Below are 19,877 nucleotides of genomic sequence, written 5' to 3'. Positions count from 1 at the left end.
GAATCTGTATAGAATCTGTAACGTCTATGAAGGATGATAAAATATTGAAAGAAGAAAACCTGTACTGTGTATAGCCTTTAGAAAAATGTGGAAAAATAGGAATCTATATCACATATGAAGGTTAGCAAAACACGAGGAACGTGTCTATACATAACCAGTAAATTATACCTTGCTATCCACTCTACTATGTACCTACATATATAGGTTTAGGATCAAGAGTTGCAGTGTCACGCGAATGGTACTGGTCGTGAGAATAAATAATTTCAACCGCATAATCACAAACCATATATAATTTCTGTATTGCATGTACGAGTAAATAATTTGCTGTTAGAATGCTGATGAAATACAATAGCCGAAAATAATAAGAACATTATATAACAAGGATTATCGCGACTTGACCCACACAAGTCTACTGTGATATTTTGCTATTAAAACAAAAATTAATTCAGTTCATTCCATACGTCATCTCTCTCTAACCCATCATTTATCTATTCTAACACTTTTCATCCCTTTCGCTATCTATTTCATCATTACTTTACGCTTCTCCAGCGAGTATTGCCCTCATAACCACAGGTTTAGTATAGCGAATAAACGGATGGACGAACGAATAAAGCGTTGTGTCCCAACGAGGCTTTAAGTCATGCATGGGAACGCTGGCGGAAAGGTAATCGCTCGAACGTATCCCCCGAACGTTCCGAAGGTACGCAGGGACATTCGCCGAGTTTTATTACTCCTGTTTTTGTCAAGTCCCCTAGGGGACTGGGTCGTCGTTTCTTTCTCTTAGCAGTGATATTTTACCATGGTCAGAAGAGACTCGTCTCTTAAGCGTTCTGAACCCGTTGGTCGGATTCGTTTGGCGGAGGAGTGAGAGAAAGGAATAGAGAAAGAGAGAGTACGGGATAGTTACCCGCACTGCAGAATTGCCACTTTCCGCTTTCACCCGCCCCCCGCCATTTTACTCCCCTAATCCCAACGCCATAAATTAACCGGGACGGAAGTTCGATACGTTAGTCGCATTTGTCCACCGTATACCGAAATAAAGAGGAGCTCGCGTAATAATGCTCGTCCGCTATTCCCTACGCTCGATTATGCTAATGCGCGCTTACCTGACGCACCGAACGATCGAGTGTTCCGCGAATGTTTCGGGAAATTACTTCTCGCTACTTGCCTCCTGTTTCGTCTCGTTTCCAGGTGTTAGAGCTGATATCACTCTAAACGAAAATGAATATAGGGGTATAATTGACTGATTGTGAAATTATGGGTAATGGAATTTGGTAGGAATGTGCATATGGATAGCTTGGAAGTCAATCAGTATAAATCGGTTTTCACCATTTATACTATTTATCGTTATCAAAACTTTCAATCAACCAAGAATTTTAGCATTATAATAAATCCACTAATTAAGTTATTATAATATAATTATTTAACTATTAATCGAAATTCTGACAACGAAAAAGTATTTACACGGCGTGGAAGACTAACCTACACTGATTAACTTTTGAGCCTTCCATATAGATTGGTTCGAAATTTGGGATACAAATGAGGTTATGGAGATTCTATGGCTCGAAATAAGATAAAGATCAAGAATAATGAAATTGCTTTGGAGGCTTTATTTTCGAGAAAAAGCAATTTAGAAATTTCTAAAGATACGTGAAACTGCTTTATTTTTGACTGAACAGGAAGGACAGTTCGACGAGAATTTATTTTATGTGCAAGAAATAAATAAAAATCGTAAAATAAAATTTTATCGTTTAAGGCCACCAGTAGTATTCCTCTTTAATTAAAAAGTGAGAAATATATGTACACTGTATCTTATGAATCTTAACGAACGTCCATCCTCTTTATCAATGTTTTTCGAACCTATGTCATTCGTTTTAAAAATTCTGTATCTTATAGATATTCAAATTGATACACTTTAGTTCAGATAAGAAATAAATGGGAAAATTGTACTAAATTGCGAAACATATAAATTTAAAGTGAATTTGTAATTGATTAGTTGCCAGATATTAATTTCTACACTTACTTGTTCTACGTATATTCCCTTGAATTCCCTTATGAATGGAAAAAAGAATTATATTCATGATTAAATAAGAAGGAATTTTCAATTGTAAGAGTGCTTCCAGACTATCAATATATATTGTCAATATTTAAAGGGTCTCAACTAAAAGGATCAATATGTACTGTCAATATAATAATGTCAATATTATACAATAATGTCGAGAACCTTGAAATAGAATATTATTTATTGTCTCAGAGCATCCTAAATGATTATTACATGTATTGATACTTCACTGCCTCACTCATAAAAGAATTATTTGTAACAACTTCAGTCGTATTTATATAGAATATAGGTGAACAGAAGGAGGTTTCAGAAAAGATATTTATTGAAGATAAAATAAAAAAAATCGAACTAACCTTAATTTATCTGAACTGTGGTTATCGTAAAAATAAAGTCCTAACACGGAATTTCGCTTTGATTCGACGTTATGGTTACAATGGATGTGTAATCTGATATGATTCTGGCGAACACCTTGAAACAATGAAATATCTATATTCGTATAACAGGTTATATTAGATGCATTTTAATCTGCAAATGTTTCAACTTCTACCTTGAGACACACTAGTAACAATTCTGTGTTTTTAAAACAAACCATATCGTTATTTTTAGGAATTTTATTCCTTTCTTTTACTAGCCACGTATCACAAGATCTTAAAATTAAAATATTTCACGTACCGTCACTAATACTGTTTCGTGTTATTTGAGTCAGGTCACGAACAAGATAATAAACGATATACTACGATAATAATTAAATATTGACCACAACTAACGCACAAAAGAGTGCTAAATTATCTCAATCTGAAGAATTATCATCAAATTATAAAACTAAAATCACAGGATTCTTTCTGGCAATTAACGTAACCTACTTTGCTACAGAAATATCATATATATGTACCAATATACATACTTACATATTTATTTATTTGTTTCTGCAATAAAAATACGCTTTAGTTGATTCTGAAACTTAAAATAGACACTATAACATTGTACAAATCATAACTCGATACAGAAAATTCATATTCGTTTCTTACGCCTTACGCGACGCGAATGTTTCCAAACAGCTTTAGTCGTTACGCACGCCACTAGCGCCGGAAGTAATGTAAAACGCAGTTCAGAAGTCGCTCGACACTACGCTAGTCAGCACGGTAGGTAGGTGTGTACAATAGCACAATTAGATAAACACGAAACAGAACTAGGTGTTGTGGAATGGCGAGGGGGGAAATGAAAGCCTCGTCGAATGGTTTCGTGCTAGTGCGATAGGTATGGATGAAAATTTCGTTGCTATCCGCCTAAATGAAATTTGTGCTGTGTTGTACAATCTCTAATTTAGTCGAGTCAAATATTCGCTATACCCTAAATGCCACTACGCGGATTTGAAGGAAGTTTACATTTATGAAAGAATTCTACTGTGTAAAATTTCAAGCATCTCTATTATACATAACCTCCTTTGGTAAGTAGATATTAAATTCTTATTTCGTATATCATATATGTATAAATGACGTTAACTTTGAAAATCGACTTTAGATTCTTATTATACAGGTTATTCTGTAAATTATGACTAGAAATATTTTTATAGTGCAGTCATCGTCGAAATATATGTTTAAATTTTTATTGTAGAACTAGTAAATAATAGTGGTAGCAAGATTTTATTAAACTATATTGGAATTTTTATTGTAAGCAATGCTCACTTATAACAATTTTAATTTTGGAGATGCATTTTTAATTAAGTAATAAAAACTCATTCTTTTCTTGATAAGCTTAGTGTCATTTAATGTTAGAAAAGTAATATGTACTTCACATCTGTTTTAAAAACTGATCTCTATTTTGAGCTGTAATAAATTCAATCAATCTTGATATTGAGTGGAACTTATTACTCTTTTTCTGGATGATATATGAGTGGATAATACTAGTTTATTTATAGTAAATAATATTTTAAAAATGAAGAAATAAAGTATGAAAATAATGAAATATAGATAAGAATCATAATTTAAAATATGTTACTTTTACAAATTAATTCAAGAGAAAATCCTGTATAGATATATTATGTAATATTTATGGAAGCACACAAAAATAGTCTTCCACGTCTCAATAACTTTGTATTAACAAAATAAAAGTATCACGCTATCATTTTCAATTTCAATGCAGTTGTAGTTTGATCATGACATCGTGCGGTTCAATTCTATCGTATCGATTATACAGCTACGGTAGCTAATATTAGCCCTGTCATTGCGGCAGTAACTACCTGAAAAGTGAGGAAGCGATACAACAATTACTTTGTGTATATACACAATAAGTAGTGAGAGTTGTTTCAATTACTTTATTTATAAAGATCCGTAATTTCTTTGTTCCCAAAACTGCAAAATTTTTTAATAAAATTTCATTCATAAGATTTCGTTAATAAATAATCTAGATTTCCTAAGATTTTGTTTATAATATTTAAAAGTTCTTAATACCGTAAAACAAGTGTGAAACATACTGTGAAGAAATTTACAATTCCTAATATATAGTGGAAAATATCATTAGCTAAATACAATCGTGTCGGTAGAGTACAGAATTCAAACATCCATAATATTATAAAATGTTATTTTTAACGATTGCTTATGATAAAATTAATCCTTGTACATTAATTTACATTAATAGCGAACTTTATATCTCCGTCAAACCCATTTATGAATATTTCCAAATATATATTTCTCTCTACATTTATTCTCTTATATAAATCACAGTATGAAAAAAATTTAATAGCAAATAAAGAAGTTAACTTCGGTAGACTCGGAAGTTTTCAGCAATAATAACATGATACTATATAATTTTATACGATGAAGAGGGAAACCTAAGGTAGAACTACGGTTAAAAGGAAGAGTTAAAATAGAATCATCGAAACGTACAAGTGGAATTACTTTGCTTTCAGACCGTTTTACAATTTTTTCTTCTTATTTCTCATCCTTTGTATTTACCGAGTAAACTCTTAACGTTTGATGTGTAGTCTATTTCACGAGTGGAACTAAAATATATCCTTGATATGGAATAGTAAATGTCGATCGTGTGATTTATCGTCAAAGCGTTCGAGCTCTTGCTAGAGACTTATCTTTGGCACGCACTCCACCTCGTCTCAACGTTCATTTCATATTCGATATCGATCCTTTTCGATGAGCAATCGAACGAAGCAGCTTTGCCTTTGCGGACTTTTTCTTATTTATTGTAACGCAAGCGAAAATTAAAAAGCACTTTCCCTTGAAGGAAACACAAATTCACGATACCTTTTACTACTTAAAGTAGAGTATCTGCGAACATGTTAGCTCTGAAGTGAAAAAAATATTTATAGCTTCAGAAAATATTATAGGAAAAATGAGAATATTATAACGTTGTAGTCAGTATCGGTAATTAAATCAATTTTCTCTGATTGAATCTTGATGAACTTGATTGATCTTGATGATTGAAATTCCGTTATTCAACGTTTGTATGCAGAAATTAGTATTTTATTATTATCAAGAGTCATTTTTCCTCTTTTAATAACTTCTCCTTTCATTCATAATTTTGAAGTTCCCTGCACAATTTTGTTATACTGATAACATTTGACAACATGATTTTTACGACTTATGACAGTTGAACAGTAAAGCAAGGTTTCAAAATTTTTCCAATATTCATTAAAATTTGTGAAGTTTTAGCATATCAAAGTCAAGAAACTTGGAAGTTTCAGTAATACACGAGTCTCTGCTTCTTATTCAGTACAACTTCGGAAATTATCTTCTTACATGGCATTCATATTCTAATCTTTTCTAGCAGAATATTTTTCAAGAACTGATGAATATGATGAATAGAGTATGGATTTTCTCACTTATAGGAAATTTAAAAATACGAAAACTGATAGGGTGTACGTAATATAAAAAAACATAACAAATATTTTAAGTATTCGATACAATATACAGTAACATTCGTAAATATAGTACATATTTAAGCTCAATTTCTTTAATGTTCGTACATCCATAATATAAATATTAATTAACAATTTCTAAACCATTTATGGAATTTTGTATTTTCCACATGTTAGATTAAAAAATAACGAATATTTATATCAGTTGTAATTATGGATCATGAAGAGTATTTAATAATTTCAAATTAAAATTTGAAAACTTCTATTCGTGGTATTTATGAACTGAAACTCTTGGTAAAATGTAAAATAGAAACACGTACATGAAATACCTATCTTTTCCTCCTTTTTAAAAATGTAAACAAGAAGCCTTTGTAAAAGCAAGAATTTTGCAATATTCAGTTTCAAATTAATATTCATTATTACAAAGTACAAATGGTAGTTTATAATTAATGCAGCAAGTTTGTTAATTCTTCTAACTTTTTTAATTTCAAGGTACATATCTACCACTTCAAGAAGTTTCATAAACAAATTAATCGTTCAACTGTGAAAGTGACTGGACTTATTTCTAGCGTATTTGAAATTTTTTAGAAGCAACTACAACTAAAATAATGAAATAAAAGTTATTATTAGTATAAAATTTATTTTCTAAAAATATTATTCTTGTTATCTTTCTTGGCACTGTCTTTGGATATTACAATTTTTACCAATATCAAGTAATTAACATTAATTATTGATCCTCGTCAATTATTAATAGTAGCTGATGATAACTATCATTTACTATAATATTCATTAGTACACTATAGATGTTCCTATATCAATAAGAAAATTTAACGATACTAAAATTCATAGTATGCATATAAATATGTAAAACATTCAGAGTATCTATAGTATTCGTCATAATATTTTGGTGGTTAAGACAAATATCTGTCGCGGTTTTATTTTTCTAATCTTATTCGTAAAAATATGAATTTGCATATAGATTCATAGTCTAGTTATTAATATCCATTTTACGAAAAGTGTAAGTGATAACGCGTTACGTATTCGAATGAAATAATTAATATTTCCAGTATCATAGTCACACTTATTCAGTAATTAAGCCAATGATTAATAACGCGAACATGAAACATGTAGCGTGTCTTCAATATGATAGTGATTTAATGATATAGGTACTGATTATAGTCCATCGCATTAATGCGTTGTACGTCGAATCCGATTAACGCTTACGTTTTGTATCCAGCGAGAAGTTTGACAGTGTATCGCGCAAACTGAAATATACCGAAGAAATATTGATATGTCCATCAGTTGTACGCTTTGATCTGCAAAATAACGTGAAATGAAATTGCTAAAAGAGAGCTTTGATATGTGCGACGCGTACTGATCCATTGAATTAGCGTATTGAGCGACAACATGAATTCGGTACAAGCGTAATTGATACGAAGTATATTACAAAACATTGGCGATACAACAACCAACTTTCTCAGAATATCTTCCCTACGTAATTATTCCAATCTGTTCCACCAACAATTTCTATGAACAATGAAAAGAGAGTTTCACGCTGTTACTCTAATTTCTCTTATCGACAGTAAGTGAATTTATTACCCGTATTTGCAACAATTATTTTACATTTGAATGCAATGCTATTACAATGAATGTGTGTTTAGAGTAACAAAATGGGTCGTAATTGTAAATTTTAATCCACATTTGGGGCTAATCGTCCGTGATAATCGACATTTGTGGTAATAAGCGTGATCGCATATATCTCAATTAACAATTTTCCAGTGAACTTTTGCAGCAAACATCAGATCTACTATATATTACTATTTTATGGTACAGGCTATAGACTGTATTTTTGTTATTTCGAAACAAAATTGCATTAAATCGTTATTTATTATAGATATTACATCAAATGTAAATACAAACATACACTAAATAATTGTTTAATTTTTAATAAATCCAAATGAAAATTTCTTAGAGCTACCCACATTCGATTTACCTTCTGTATATAATTTCTTTACGTACTTATATCATGAATTTAAAAAAAAAATTATAACCCTTATAATTCATCAAATCATAAAAATCAATCAATTCTCCAATTAAACAAAAAGATATAGAATTCAATTGAATCTAAAATTTAGTTTTGTGCATTTTAAACCAAAATCTTTATATAATTTGGATGTTAAATTTTCGATCTCGCGATGGCTCAAGGATAGAATCCTCAAGAAAGATAGACAGAAGGGTAATTTTCCGGCTGTCTCGAAAACTCGTCAGAAATATCGGATCATAAATCTTTGACCAGTACACATTGTTAAGTCAGCATTATTGTGGTCGACACGAGAGCGCGAGTTATTTCAACGCGACGGATCAATCAATATCCTGCCAGCAAGAGATCGTTCGCTTGATTTTAGGGGTTGAATGTCGCCTTGTGGCGTGTTGTATATTAATGACCGGTCTACGCCGCACACAGCGTTTATACAATGGAATCCCGCGAACAATGCTGTGCATCGATTCAGATGACTCAATCGCGGTAGTCTAATTTCTCAACAAAGTGAAACTAATGTGCATTGCAAAGCGCCAGGAACAAGCTCCGCTATATTTTTCGCTGTGAGAATATGGCGAACGCTATTTAGGGTGACTGACAATGAATTATAAGGACGAGGTATCGTGTTAATCGCGAACAAGTTATTAATGTCGATGACTTGGAATTTGTAAGTTGTTCGTGGTTACTGCGGATAGGAGTTAGGACTATCTGGGTCAGGGATGAATAATTATATATGCAAATGATATATGAGATTGAAAAAAAATGCGATTAGTTACTATTAATTCTCTTCAATCTGAATTCTTCTCTCAAATGAAAAATAGTTTTAACATGTATAATGACTTCTTACGTGAGAGAACGTAGAAAATGAAACACTTGTTCGCAAACATAACTCGAAGTATAGTTTTTCAAATACATACTTGCTGCATACACATGTATTTCATAATATAAATGCATTTCACGAAGGGCGTACGTTTTCGAAATCAGTGATAATCTACAAGCAATTCAAATTCACGCATGGAAAAAGATGTGAAATCGTGGTTGCAATTTGGAAACTGCATTTATGGCAGCGAGACACGTGGAATTTTTTGTGCCAAATGTCGAAAACGAATATAACTTCGTTGAATGATTTCATTGGGAAATAAAATTGGTCCGCAAGTATAACCGAGTTGCAATGAGAAGAATTTTTTATTATTTTAATTAAACAATTTTTTTTCATTAAGAATATAATAGATCTAACACATTATTCATTGCATAGAACCTGTAGCAATAAATTCAGGAGACTATATGCCTGCTGGTTTATTTCTTATATCATCGTTTCAATGGTATTGTGAAGGAAACCAGTTGAAAACCACCGCGGTACATACTATCTACGGCGATCTTTACACCTGACTGTTTCTCACACTGCAATTTTCTTCGTTTAAACGACTTTCTCTATTATTTATGACGGAAACGATGATATTGTTAGCATGAGCTAGATTAATGTTACGGCCATTAAGATAGCAACTCGTTTTGTTCTAACAAAGTCAAAGGCAACCTGTCCAAAGTGTCCCCTCTGTTAACAATCTTATTATGTGTATGACAGTGTAATAAAAAGGAGCAATTCTGCGCTATTTTAACGCGTAAATATGAGATTACTCCTCGTATAATTAACTCACAAATACAATGATGTAAAGAATTAATTTATATAGCGCTGTTTTTAAAAAGGAAAATGTATATACTTGTTTATCTATTTGATAATGCATATCAAATGATTTTATTTAATAATACTACGATTCTCTGAATTCTAAATACCGAATTCTCATCATTGGGGTTAGGTTGGGTTATAGGTGAATGAATGAAACTTTCAGACCGCTAATACTAATAAATAAGTTCCCTTGCATAGAAATAACAAGTTTGCCGACAAAACAAATGCTACTAAAAAAGACAGTAAAATTTTAAAATATCAAATAGTAAAATTATAAAGACTATGTATTTATGCGTTAAAAATCGACAATACTGAATTGAATTGGAAAGTTACAAGTTCCAATCGATAATTTCTCGATTCAATATTTTGACCTGTTAAATTATCGTATAAGAGTACCCAGGTGATATATTTCATAGTACTAGATAACATTTTTGCACGTGTGAACAAAAATATTTAATGGACAGAAGCGTAATCGACCGTGCGTGGAAAGTATACCCATCGCCAAAGTAGCAGCGAATGGATGAATGGTTGGAAAGCGCTGTGCAAAAACCGATCCAGTACATCCACACGCGTGAACAAGCCGAAGCGATCCCCTATTTGAAGTGTATCCCCTATCTATCCCATCTATATAGCCGTGAAGACCTTGGGTTTCCTGCACAGCTTTACGACGAGAATTCAGAAGCCTCTTTCACCACGGTTAAAAAACGTTCTTGCCTGTGGATCTTCCCCCAGATTTTCCGCATCTCGAGCACGCGTAAAAATTTGTCGGTTATGGTAGAATACAAACCCCATGGCTGGCGCGTAACGCTTCGAGAGAAGTATCGGCACACACCCTGTTTACTCGAGATGAAAGCGAAGACGAAAATAGGTACAGGGTGCTTTATAGGATAGCTTATTACCAAAGAAGATGGCACACACTCGGGAAAGTCTTGGAAATTTATAGCGACGATATAATGCGGGGACGCTCCCTAAAAGATGGTTTATCAGTGAGAATCTGTTAAGAGAAAAATATTCGCGTTAGTGCAATAACGCTCTACTCGAAATTGGTTTATTCGAAGACTTTAAGACGCGATCGGAGTGCTGCAACTCAGCAATTGTCCCCGTCCTCGCGAGATAAGATTGTTTCTTCACGCAATCCTGAACAGAGCTCTCTCGTGAGATCAATAAAAACGAATTCCAGATCGAGCTCTTTCATAACGTGATACGTTATTAAAAAATATGAGGAATGTATGATATTTGTTAATCTTACGATTATTCGTTAACAAGTGCGTGATATATATATGAACAATAGTATTAATAGTAGTAATAATACTCGTACCTATTAATCACATTTTAATATGCAAAATCTAGTATTAATCTCTCGATTCATAGAATAGGGTTACGCTAAGGGCTCTGATGTAACAAAGATAGATTTTATTTGTTAAAGTTTAATTTGAACCTTGCATTTGATCCTCACTTTTCGGATGCAAAAATAAATAATTTCTAAATAATTTCTAAAAAATTTCCTAAATAATTTCCAAATATATGTGTATAATGATACCAATAGAGAATTAAAAAATTATCTGCTGATAATACTCGCTATTTAGTTGTACGAGAAGAAAACAAAACGAAGAAAATAATCCTACTTCCAAAACTCCATTAGAATCGAATATGCTCGAAATGCATGGTAGCCTATTTCCAATAATAACGCAGGGATAATGTACCGTAGAATATAATAGCTCTAGGAGGAATAGTATGTTGTATGCTAATTTTCTATAAAGCGCATTAAAATTAGACACAAGAGACGTATATTAGCATGAGCAGAATAATGTTCTATGAAAAACAGCAAATGAATATCATTATACTAAATCGAATATACACATATATATTTGTATATATTTAATACACAATGATTATTTTGTCTAAAACACATATATCGAATTTGGATTATAAGTATGGTGAATCTTTTAAAATATAAGCTCGAAGCTTTTCTATTGTTCCTTTATTGGATAGCATAAAAATAAAAAATAGGATGATAAATCACAAACACCAAAATATTCAGAATGAAGATGCACGCGATAAATAGTGAATGATGATCATAAATCTATATTAGATTTTTATGATTTCAGTATTTTAACGTTTAAAAAATACTTTACACATAATTCTATTTGATTTTACATTAGACAACAGAAACTAAAAGACCAAAAAGTAATTATCATAATCAAACTAATTTTTCAATTTCTCGCTTAATTTGCACAAAATTTAGAATCTGCTATTCAAGCATAAAATCATTAAGAGTTACTCAACCAATTATTCCAATAGATAATATACGATGCTTGCACGTATTAAAAGTTGAAAAAGAACCCAGAGAAGAACAGCACCGTGAAACTGTTCGGAAGATACATTCGGTTGCATTTGTTAGCCCCAAATTAAATGAGCGTCGTTACGACGCCAGCGATTTTTTGGCAGCCGGCGCGAACAGATTTCCGGTCTGCGGGGAAGTTGCTCGAATAAAGTAGAAAGGCAAAAGAGGGAGAGAAAAAGGGACGATGAAAAAGGTGGAAGCTTCGCAGCCAGTCGCCTCCCCTTCTATTTCTTATTGTCAGGGGTAAGGGTAGCGACAGAGCCTCTGGATAACGGACGAAAGTTTCCTTGCTTCGCTCCGCTAAGGTTTCTCGGCTTTCCGAAAATTCGGCGGTTTTATGGGGAGGGGGGCGGATAAATAATGCAGCGTGATATCGAGGGATAATCGCACGTCGACGAGAGGAATCGAGCCAGCCCCCAGACACCAAAAGTGAGATATCCAGCGTAACAGTTCGTGTATCTCGGCTAGTAGAGTGAGAACTTTGTCGAGGGATCCCATGGTAGATAATACCAAACGCAAACTAAGTTGTTCCTAACGAGGAGATGATATTTCCCGGGTCATTTACACGTAATGGTTCTCCAATAAATCAAATGAAACGTACATTTCGTAATTCTGTTCAGCCGCTTTTACTGCTGCTCCAATTTGATCTTTGGCTAAAAATAATTTGAAGGTAATTCAGGGGTAGAGCAATTTTTAATGTTCACAGTAGTAGGTAACAGATTCTAAGGTGTTATCGAGTTATCGTTTCCCGACTGGATCTTTTGATGTAAGTAGTTTAAATTTTTAATATTTAGGCTGATAGAAAAAAGATTCTATGATTTTAAACGATTATAATTGTTTAATTGAATCTTTGGGTACAAGTAGGTTGTATGTAACACATAAAAATGTTTTCAGTAAGAGAAGTAATCATTTTTAAGCAACACTAAATATTATAATATCAATCTATATTGTGAGAACAGAAAGTTGGTCGGTTGGGAATAGCAAGTAATGGAGTTTCGAATGCAATGGATGAATGAGAGGATCGAGTGTTTAAGATTAGGGTGAAAGAACTGTGTATGGTCACCCAAGGTTTCGGGCGAACGTGACTGAATGTCTCCTGAAAATGCCGGCCTAGCTGTCTGGATTGACTGGCACTTGAGTGAAATTAATTTTTAAATCGCATTGGAAGTGAAAGTTTTATGTCATTTCTCTGTATTTTTATCTCTATTTTTAAATTTTAATTATTTGAAATATTAGTAGAAACACATTGGATAGAAATAGAAGGACTTAAAATTTATTGTTGAATTTATATCGCGAAAACACCTAAAGATGTATTCGTCAACGAAAAAAAATTTGTGTCACTCGATATTGGACGCGGAAGAAATATTCTAAAATACACATCGATCCACAATCCGCAAATATCATTCTTAAATCGAAATGGAAAGAAGACATATCGAATATCGTTTACTGTTATGAAAACAATCTTTCTTTTATATCAAAAAGATTGATTTTAAAACCGTTGCTGATTAAATATTTTTTATTTCATCGTACTATAACTCTTTCAAGTCTTAAATCTCATTTATCACTGTATATTTCTTTTTATACGTTACTTTCATCGAGAGATTAAACGAAGTACGGTCAAACAAGACTGCAGAAATTTATTTCGTAGCAAACGCTGAGAGATGTTTCCAGGCACATTGAAAAGCCCGTGTAATTATTACGTCTCACTGACCGACCGGCTCGTGGTGCAAATAAAAATACGCATGTAAAACACGGAACAAATTATCCTAATTTACCGCTGGAAATAGCTGTACCATCAAACGTCTCTTTGTCGGTCCATGTTAAATATGTGTTCGAACGTGTTACCATTACACGCATCGTTGGCGAAAAAAAAAAAAAAAAGAAAAATAGAACACACGAATAGACGCGCAACGCTGGGTTATCCTGCGTCTCTAAAAGCCTGTTTCCGCTTGGTCCTCGTTGTGTCACGTCACGTCGTGTCACGAATTTCAAAAACTGTATCCTTAATATTGCACTTTCGACTATCCTTTAACATTTGTCAATACATTTTTCTCAGCATTCACGATTCGTGAAAATCAACAAATTTAATAAAATTTGCGATACTCGTTGAGCACGTTCACATAACACGAAAGAGGAAAAGAACGCAGTCGCAGTGTACTCCTACAACAGTCGTATGTAACTTGTAATCAAAGCTACGATCAATGCTACACAATGAAATTTTAAGAAATTCTAACAAAGTAATTTGTTTAATGATGGAAATCTTAAACCGCCTGTTTTTATATTCTATATATTTTCTATAATATTGTATGTTAAGTTATCACTTGACGGCAAATTATCTTTGTGATGAAATACTGCTTCACGTTGTTTCACGTGATTAATTCTCAAGTAGTGTGATGCGGATCAAATCGCTGATGTATTATATTTTCTTCTACATGATGCACACTCCTCCAACCAGAATATTCCACTTTTCACTAATTTTCTCATCGTTCTATATCTTGTTATATATTTGTTATTCTACAGTGCAAGGACAATTATAATTAGCTAAGCATTTTATCAATTAATTTTTTATTTATTACATATACGTCAACAATTTGACCTTTATCACACCGATTAAAGGTTATCACGTGAAACGATGCAAAGCAGCGATTTATAATATCGCATGTATGTATATTTCAGAAGCGACACAACTGAAATAAGTTTTTTAGGCAAAGTGGAGAACTATTTAGAAGCTTGGAACAAAAAATTATTTACTGAACACATAATATTGGTAAAAAGAATAGGCTTCAGGAAACAATGGTCAAATAATCTTTTTGTACTTTTTCATTCTTAACCCGTAAAGTTTCCCTATTACAATCTTTATATTCTTCTAACACAAGATCACTGAATTATTTTGGGCTGCGACACTTATGAAATATATGTGCGATATACGAAAAGGAAAAAAGATTGATTTGATGTCTTCATCACCGTCCACATCGAACGATCGCATTCCATGCACGTCAATCTCTGCATGCCGATGATCACACGTGCCTCACACAAGAACCATTAAATTCCAACAATTCTTTAATCATGGACGATTTATAATCGAACGCTTGTCGTTGTTCATCACTGACCTTCCACGAAGGCTGGACAGACTGCGAGGAATTGCGCGACGATGTAAATCGTTGACACGAGAATGCGGTTCAGCAACATCCATCTAGGAGTTGGCGTGACGCCGCGACGAAGAAGAACGATTCGCGCCGGAATCTCGGTGCAGACTGGCACACGAGGGGGCTACACGGTTCGCCACCGACGAGACTGAAACGAGAGGGTGAAAACGGGGATGGCGATAGCTGGAGGGAGAAAGAGAGATATATATAGAGAGAAAGAGGGAGAGAGAGATAAAGGCATCCTTTCTCGATTGCCGTAAGCTTTAGGGTTGGTTCGCATGCGCCCGTCGGGGCTCACGTGCCCTCCGCCATCGCCAACCGTAGGACCCGCCTTCCTCATACGAAAGACACGTTCCCAGGATAGCGAGAAACACACGTAGACATAGGTTCTGCCACTGCTCTAAGGAATCCAACCGCGAAAGTTCCCCTTAGGACTGATAGACGGTCGAAAGCTTGGTCTCTTTCTACCAAGACTAGACGCACGCCTCTCCATGTGCGGTTTGCCTTCACGACAGCCGAGTTTAACTTGATCGATGAGATTTCTTTTTCCATTTTTTTCTTTTTTTATTGGTCGATTGATAATTCAACACGTGTGAAGGGTATTAATATGTCGACGAGGAAAGATGCGTTAACATGACATTCGAATTTCTTGAACATAATAATTTCTTTACTTAACCAGTTACCGCCTATTTTCTTACGTGTTGTTTTATTTTGATTCGAGATAAATTTTGTCTATATCCACGCGTGTTTATTAATTTTTCATTCTATGATTATATAGCTTCTACTTATCGGACAACCTAATTCTCAATACAGATTTTCATATCCATCAGACAGTTTTACGTACAGCAACAATGATGAAGTTAAGGGTTCAAAAGGAGAATTATTTGACTGATGTGCGAAGTTTAAGGAAATTTTGTCCTTTACGTCTGCATTCTGACAACACCGTGCACGATGTGCGTGGTTCAGATAATTAATTTTATCGACGTTTGAAAAAAGTCAGGGTTCACATTTCTGGACAAGCTATCCGATTTATATGGAATAAAAATAGCTTGAAATCACTTCTTGTTCGATCGATGAAAAGGATTATCTACTTTTCTCTGTCAGATGGTTAGATTAGGTTCGTGATTCAGATTCGCGGCACCGGGCAAACATATACGTGCAGAGGGTGCTTTAACAGACTGCCGATCAATCAGTCGATATTCCTACTCATTGGTTTCCTTCGTTGAAGATCAGGCAATATCGGTCACAGAATATTTGGCTAGAGAAATTATTCTTTTGTTATTCTGATTAGATATAGGATAAATTTTATATTTCGTTAAACGGACCACCAGGCCAACAGGACAAACGGCCAACCAGGAGTGGAAAATCTAAGGCAACAGAATATATGTAGATATAATTAAAACTCTAACTGAAAGGGGCATGAGTTGCAATACCTGGTACGCTACAATAAAATCATGAACGACAAATACAATAGGAGATATAAATATATAAGGACGAGGAGAGCATCTAGAGAGAGAGGGGGGAAGCGAAGACAGCCAAGAATTAATCGCGAGAGTAAGGTGTGGAAAAGCGAAAAAGGAAAGCTGGTACTGGCTGGAGGACGAAAACAGGAAATGTTTTCTTTATAAGATAGAAATAGGGGCATAAAAAGTTATTAGAGGGATTGCTATGGAATAGAGCCTAACGTATTGAGTAAGGAGAAAATTAGGAAGAATGAGGCAGTGGTAAATTGATTAAGACCTATATATAAAAAGTGTAGAAGTACAGGGAATAATTTAAGCCAAATCTAAGCTTGTGATGTCATATCGTAGTTTTTAAAAGAAATATATATATATGTGTTAAGAGAAGTTTAAGTTATAATATACATAGGTATATTTACGCACACACACACATATAAGAATAGGCTTAATTCTATGAGCTTTGTGTTAAAATATCAAGTAGGCATCTACGATCTAACAATAAGATTTTATTAGGCAAAAGGAATTTTAATTCAGTAAATCTATTAATATATAACGTTCTACCCTTTACAGTCCAGTTTTGCTATGCACGATGTTAAAAGCAAGACCATTATTATTTCCTTCTGTATTCTTTAATACCTTTTCAACACTTTCCTTAAAACTTTTAAAGAATTTTGCATATATGGTGCTTTCATATTATCTTTAGCCATGGAATACAGTAATAGACATTGTAATGAAATGCATACGGGACATCTTACAGTTTAAAAATTCAAGTGAATGTTAAAATGTATAAAGCATAATGAACTGTTCAATGCTGTTTTATTGAATCATTTTTATCATACAATAACCATACTGATCTAATAAAATTTATAACTACTTACAGATAATTTATATTAAGTATTTACATATCTATAATATATAACTAGTATCAGTATATATAGTATCTAATAAATAGGCGCTGAAGAATAAACGACAGTAAACCTACTACAAGAGTTGCTAGAATTTATATAAGCAATTTTATAGAAATGGAAATTTTTAATTTTCCTCTATTCACCACTATGCATACCTATATGAAACATAACTAAATATACTAACGAAAGAGAAACTATCAACGAAATATACCAACCCGTATAAAATATGTAAATGTATTCAACTCTCTAACTGTGCAACCGCTGTATCTACCAAATATTTACTAACTCGTTGAATACTGTATCAAATCGTAGATGCAACCTCGCATTCAATCTTCATTTACAGAACACTCGTTCTACTGCGAATAATCAAAAGTCGCGTCGTCTATAAAAAATACGATTTCCATCGGTGTTAAAGTAAAAAGGCGACGTTGTGCGATCGTTCGCTTCAAAATGGTACAAGAACCACCGTTAAACTTGCTGCTGGCGAGTTCCGTTTGCGAAGGGGTGCACAGTATGGCGTGAAAGTCATCCGAAAAAGGTTTCAGGAAGAGTTTAAGCGATTCGCGTCTTTCAGGAACGTGGCATGCGAAGTAGTGCAAGTCATAAACCCAGCCCACCACCAGCAATAGTATTCGTAACAGACATTATAGCACCTACATCGCACTATTTCGAAGGATGACTTTAAGTGCGGGTGTACCGAAAGTTTCGGGGGTGCTATCGTAAACCAGTAAGAGATGGCTTGAAGGTGACGGCAGCGGAAACGAAACGTGTTGCCAACTCCTCTACCGACCTTTCTTTGCCTCCGCTGTTTCTGCGCTTAACCCCTCGCTGTATTTCTTTCCCCCCTCTCACCATGTTTAGCGTTTTCATTGGCGAACTAAAATCAAGGAAATTTCCACCACATATATCCACCCATTTACACTTTACACAATCTGATATTCACGCGTGGAACTAAGCCCCGTTCAGATTAATCAAGTTACTCGAATTTAAGGGACTCGACTAATGTGAACGAGGATAGAAACTTGACAAAATAGTTTAAATCAATTAAATAACAAGTTCACACTAGTAAAGTGATTTCAAGTTACTTGAATTCAGGTAACTTGATTAAGTTGAACGAGATTTTAATATACATGATTGATAGGTGGGAAGATTTCGTATCATGCAATGTTACTGTTCCTCGTGCCTTTACGTGGTTTTATGTTAATGGGTGAATAATGAAACCTCTTAATAAGAAATAATTAGACTGTGGATGTGTACGCAAATTTTTATTTTTTACGGTATTGAATTTTTATTTTTTAATTTCTCTATGACCCTCGAATATTTATATTTCTATACATATTTTTTTATTGTAAAACTGAAATGAGAAATCACATATATAAATTCTTTCATAAACGCATCAATGCTTCAAACTTACAGTATCAGACGAATACGATCGAAAATTACTGAACAAATTATCGGAAAGAATGCACTAGAGTTAAGAAAGTCAACTTTTTAACATAGCGTAATGTATTGATTATAATGCTTGCATAGCGCTAAGCTATTTATCTTAAAAAGGATAAAATTTGCATATGACTTACATCCTCAACTTTAATAATTATGTGTGTGTCAAAGTTTTAAAATCCTTTTCCATGCAAATTTGCTATATTATCCTATATTTAAAATTTAGAAATTTGAACGGGTTTCAATGGAACATGTATACACGAAAATTGTGCAGCAAAATCAGGGAATTATAAATTCTTGATAAATTGTAAATTCTTATAATAGGAGAGTAAGTATACATTTCAATATTGAGATATTTTAGGATTTTCTTTAATTCATGTGTATTAACATATTTATATCGTATTATAATATTTTAATTCGTACACATTTTGATACATGAATTCCTGACTATTTAAGTGTACTTGGAAAAATAAAAACATTGCTTTATAAATATTCAAATTGTGCATAAAATTCATGAATTTCAATAGGTATCTACATATGTATTTACAATTTCTCAATAGCTCAATTTGATTAATTGAACTTTTGTTCTAATACAATTCAATAAAACATAATAATACCAACAATAAAAAATATGCGACATTTGCGAATATGTATATACAAATACTTAAATTACTTGTGTATTAAAAGTTCAAATATATTTTTCATAATGTTACTTGTTATGTATTTTTCAACGTTTTTAAAGGTATAATGAAATTCCGAAAGACTAAGACTCAGAGATGAATAAGAGTCGTTAAAGTTCGTAAAGTATAACAAAAATTGTATACATACTATTGCGCGTATCGCTAAATCAAATCTCATTGTATGTGTTCAAGCAACACGTAAAAATATTTATTCTCTTCTTGTATAATACAAAGCAATGTAACC

General features: G+C 33.3%; 1 protein-coding gene and 1 long non-coding RNA gene across 4 annotated transcripts in view; both read right to left on the bottom strand.

The window, feature by feature from the left end:
- Positions 1–19,877, bottom strand: part of LOC100644893 (neurotrimin) — a 322,978-nt gene that overhangs the window by 137,852 nt on the left and 165,249 nt on the right. For 2 of the 3 annotated variants that reach the window (XM_012311795.3, XM_020864360.2), the window contains exon 1: positions 15,110–15,266. The exons of the other annotated variant lie outside the window; for it this stretch is intronic. In XM_012311795.3, coding sequence (XP_012167185.1) covers positions 15,110–15,188 — 79 coding nt within the window. In that variant the 5' untranslated portion in view covers positions 15,189–15,266. Of the gene's footprint in view, positions 1–15,109; positions 15,267–19,877 lie in introns of those variants that run through there. 3 annotated transcript variants of the gene reach the window in all.
- Positions 1,004–3,579, bottom strand: LOC125385702. The gene is made up of 3 exons (XR_007225259.1): positions 2,971–3,579; positions 2,416–2,530; positions 1,004–1,211 (listed from the first exon to the last, which is right to left on the bottom strand). It is a non-coding gene; the product is annotated as an uncharacterized LOC125385702 (long non-coding RNA).

Source organism: Bombus terrestris, chromosome 9, assembly GCF_910591885.1.
Source record: "Bombus terrestris chromosome 9, iyBomTerr1.2, whole genome shotgun sequence".
Classification (NCBI taxonomy): domain Eukaryota; kingdom Metazoa; phylum Arthropoda; class Insecta; order Hymenoptera; family Apidae; genus Bombus; species Bombus terrestris.
The sequence above is the reverse complement of the archived record's forward strand: the minus strand, read 5'-3'. Positions and strand labels throughout refer to the sequence as shown.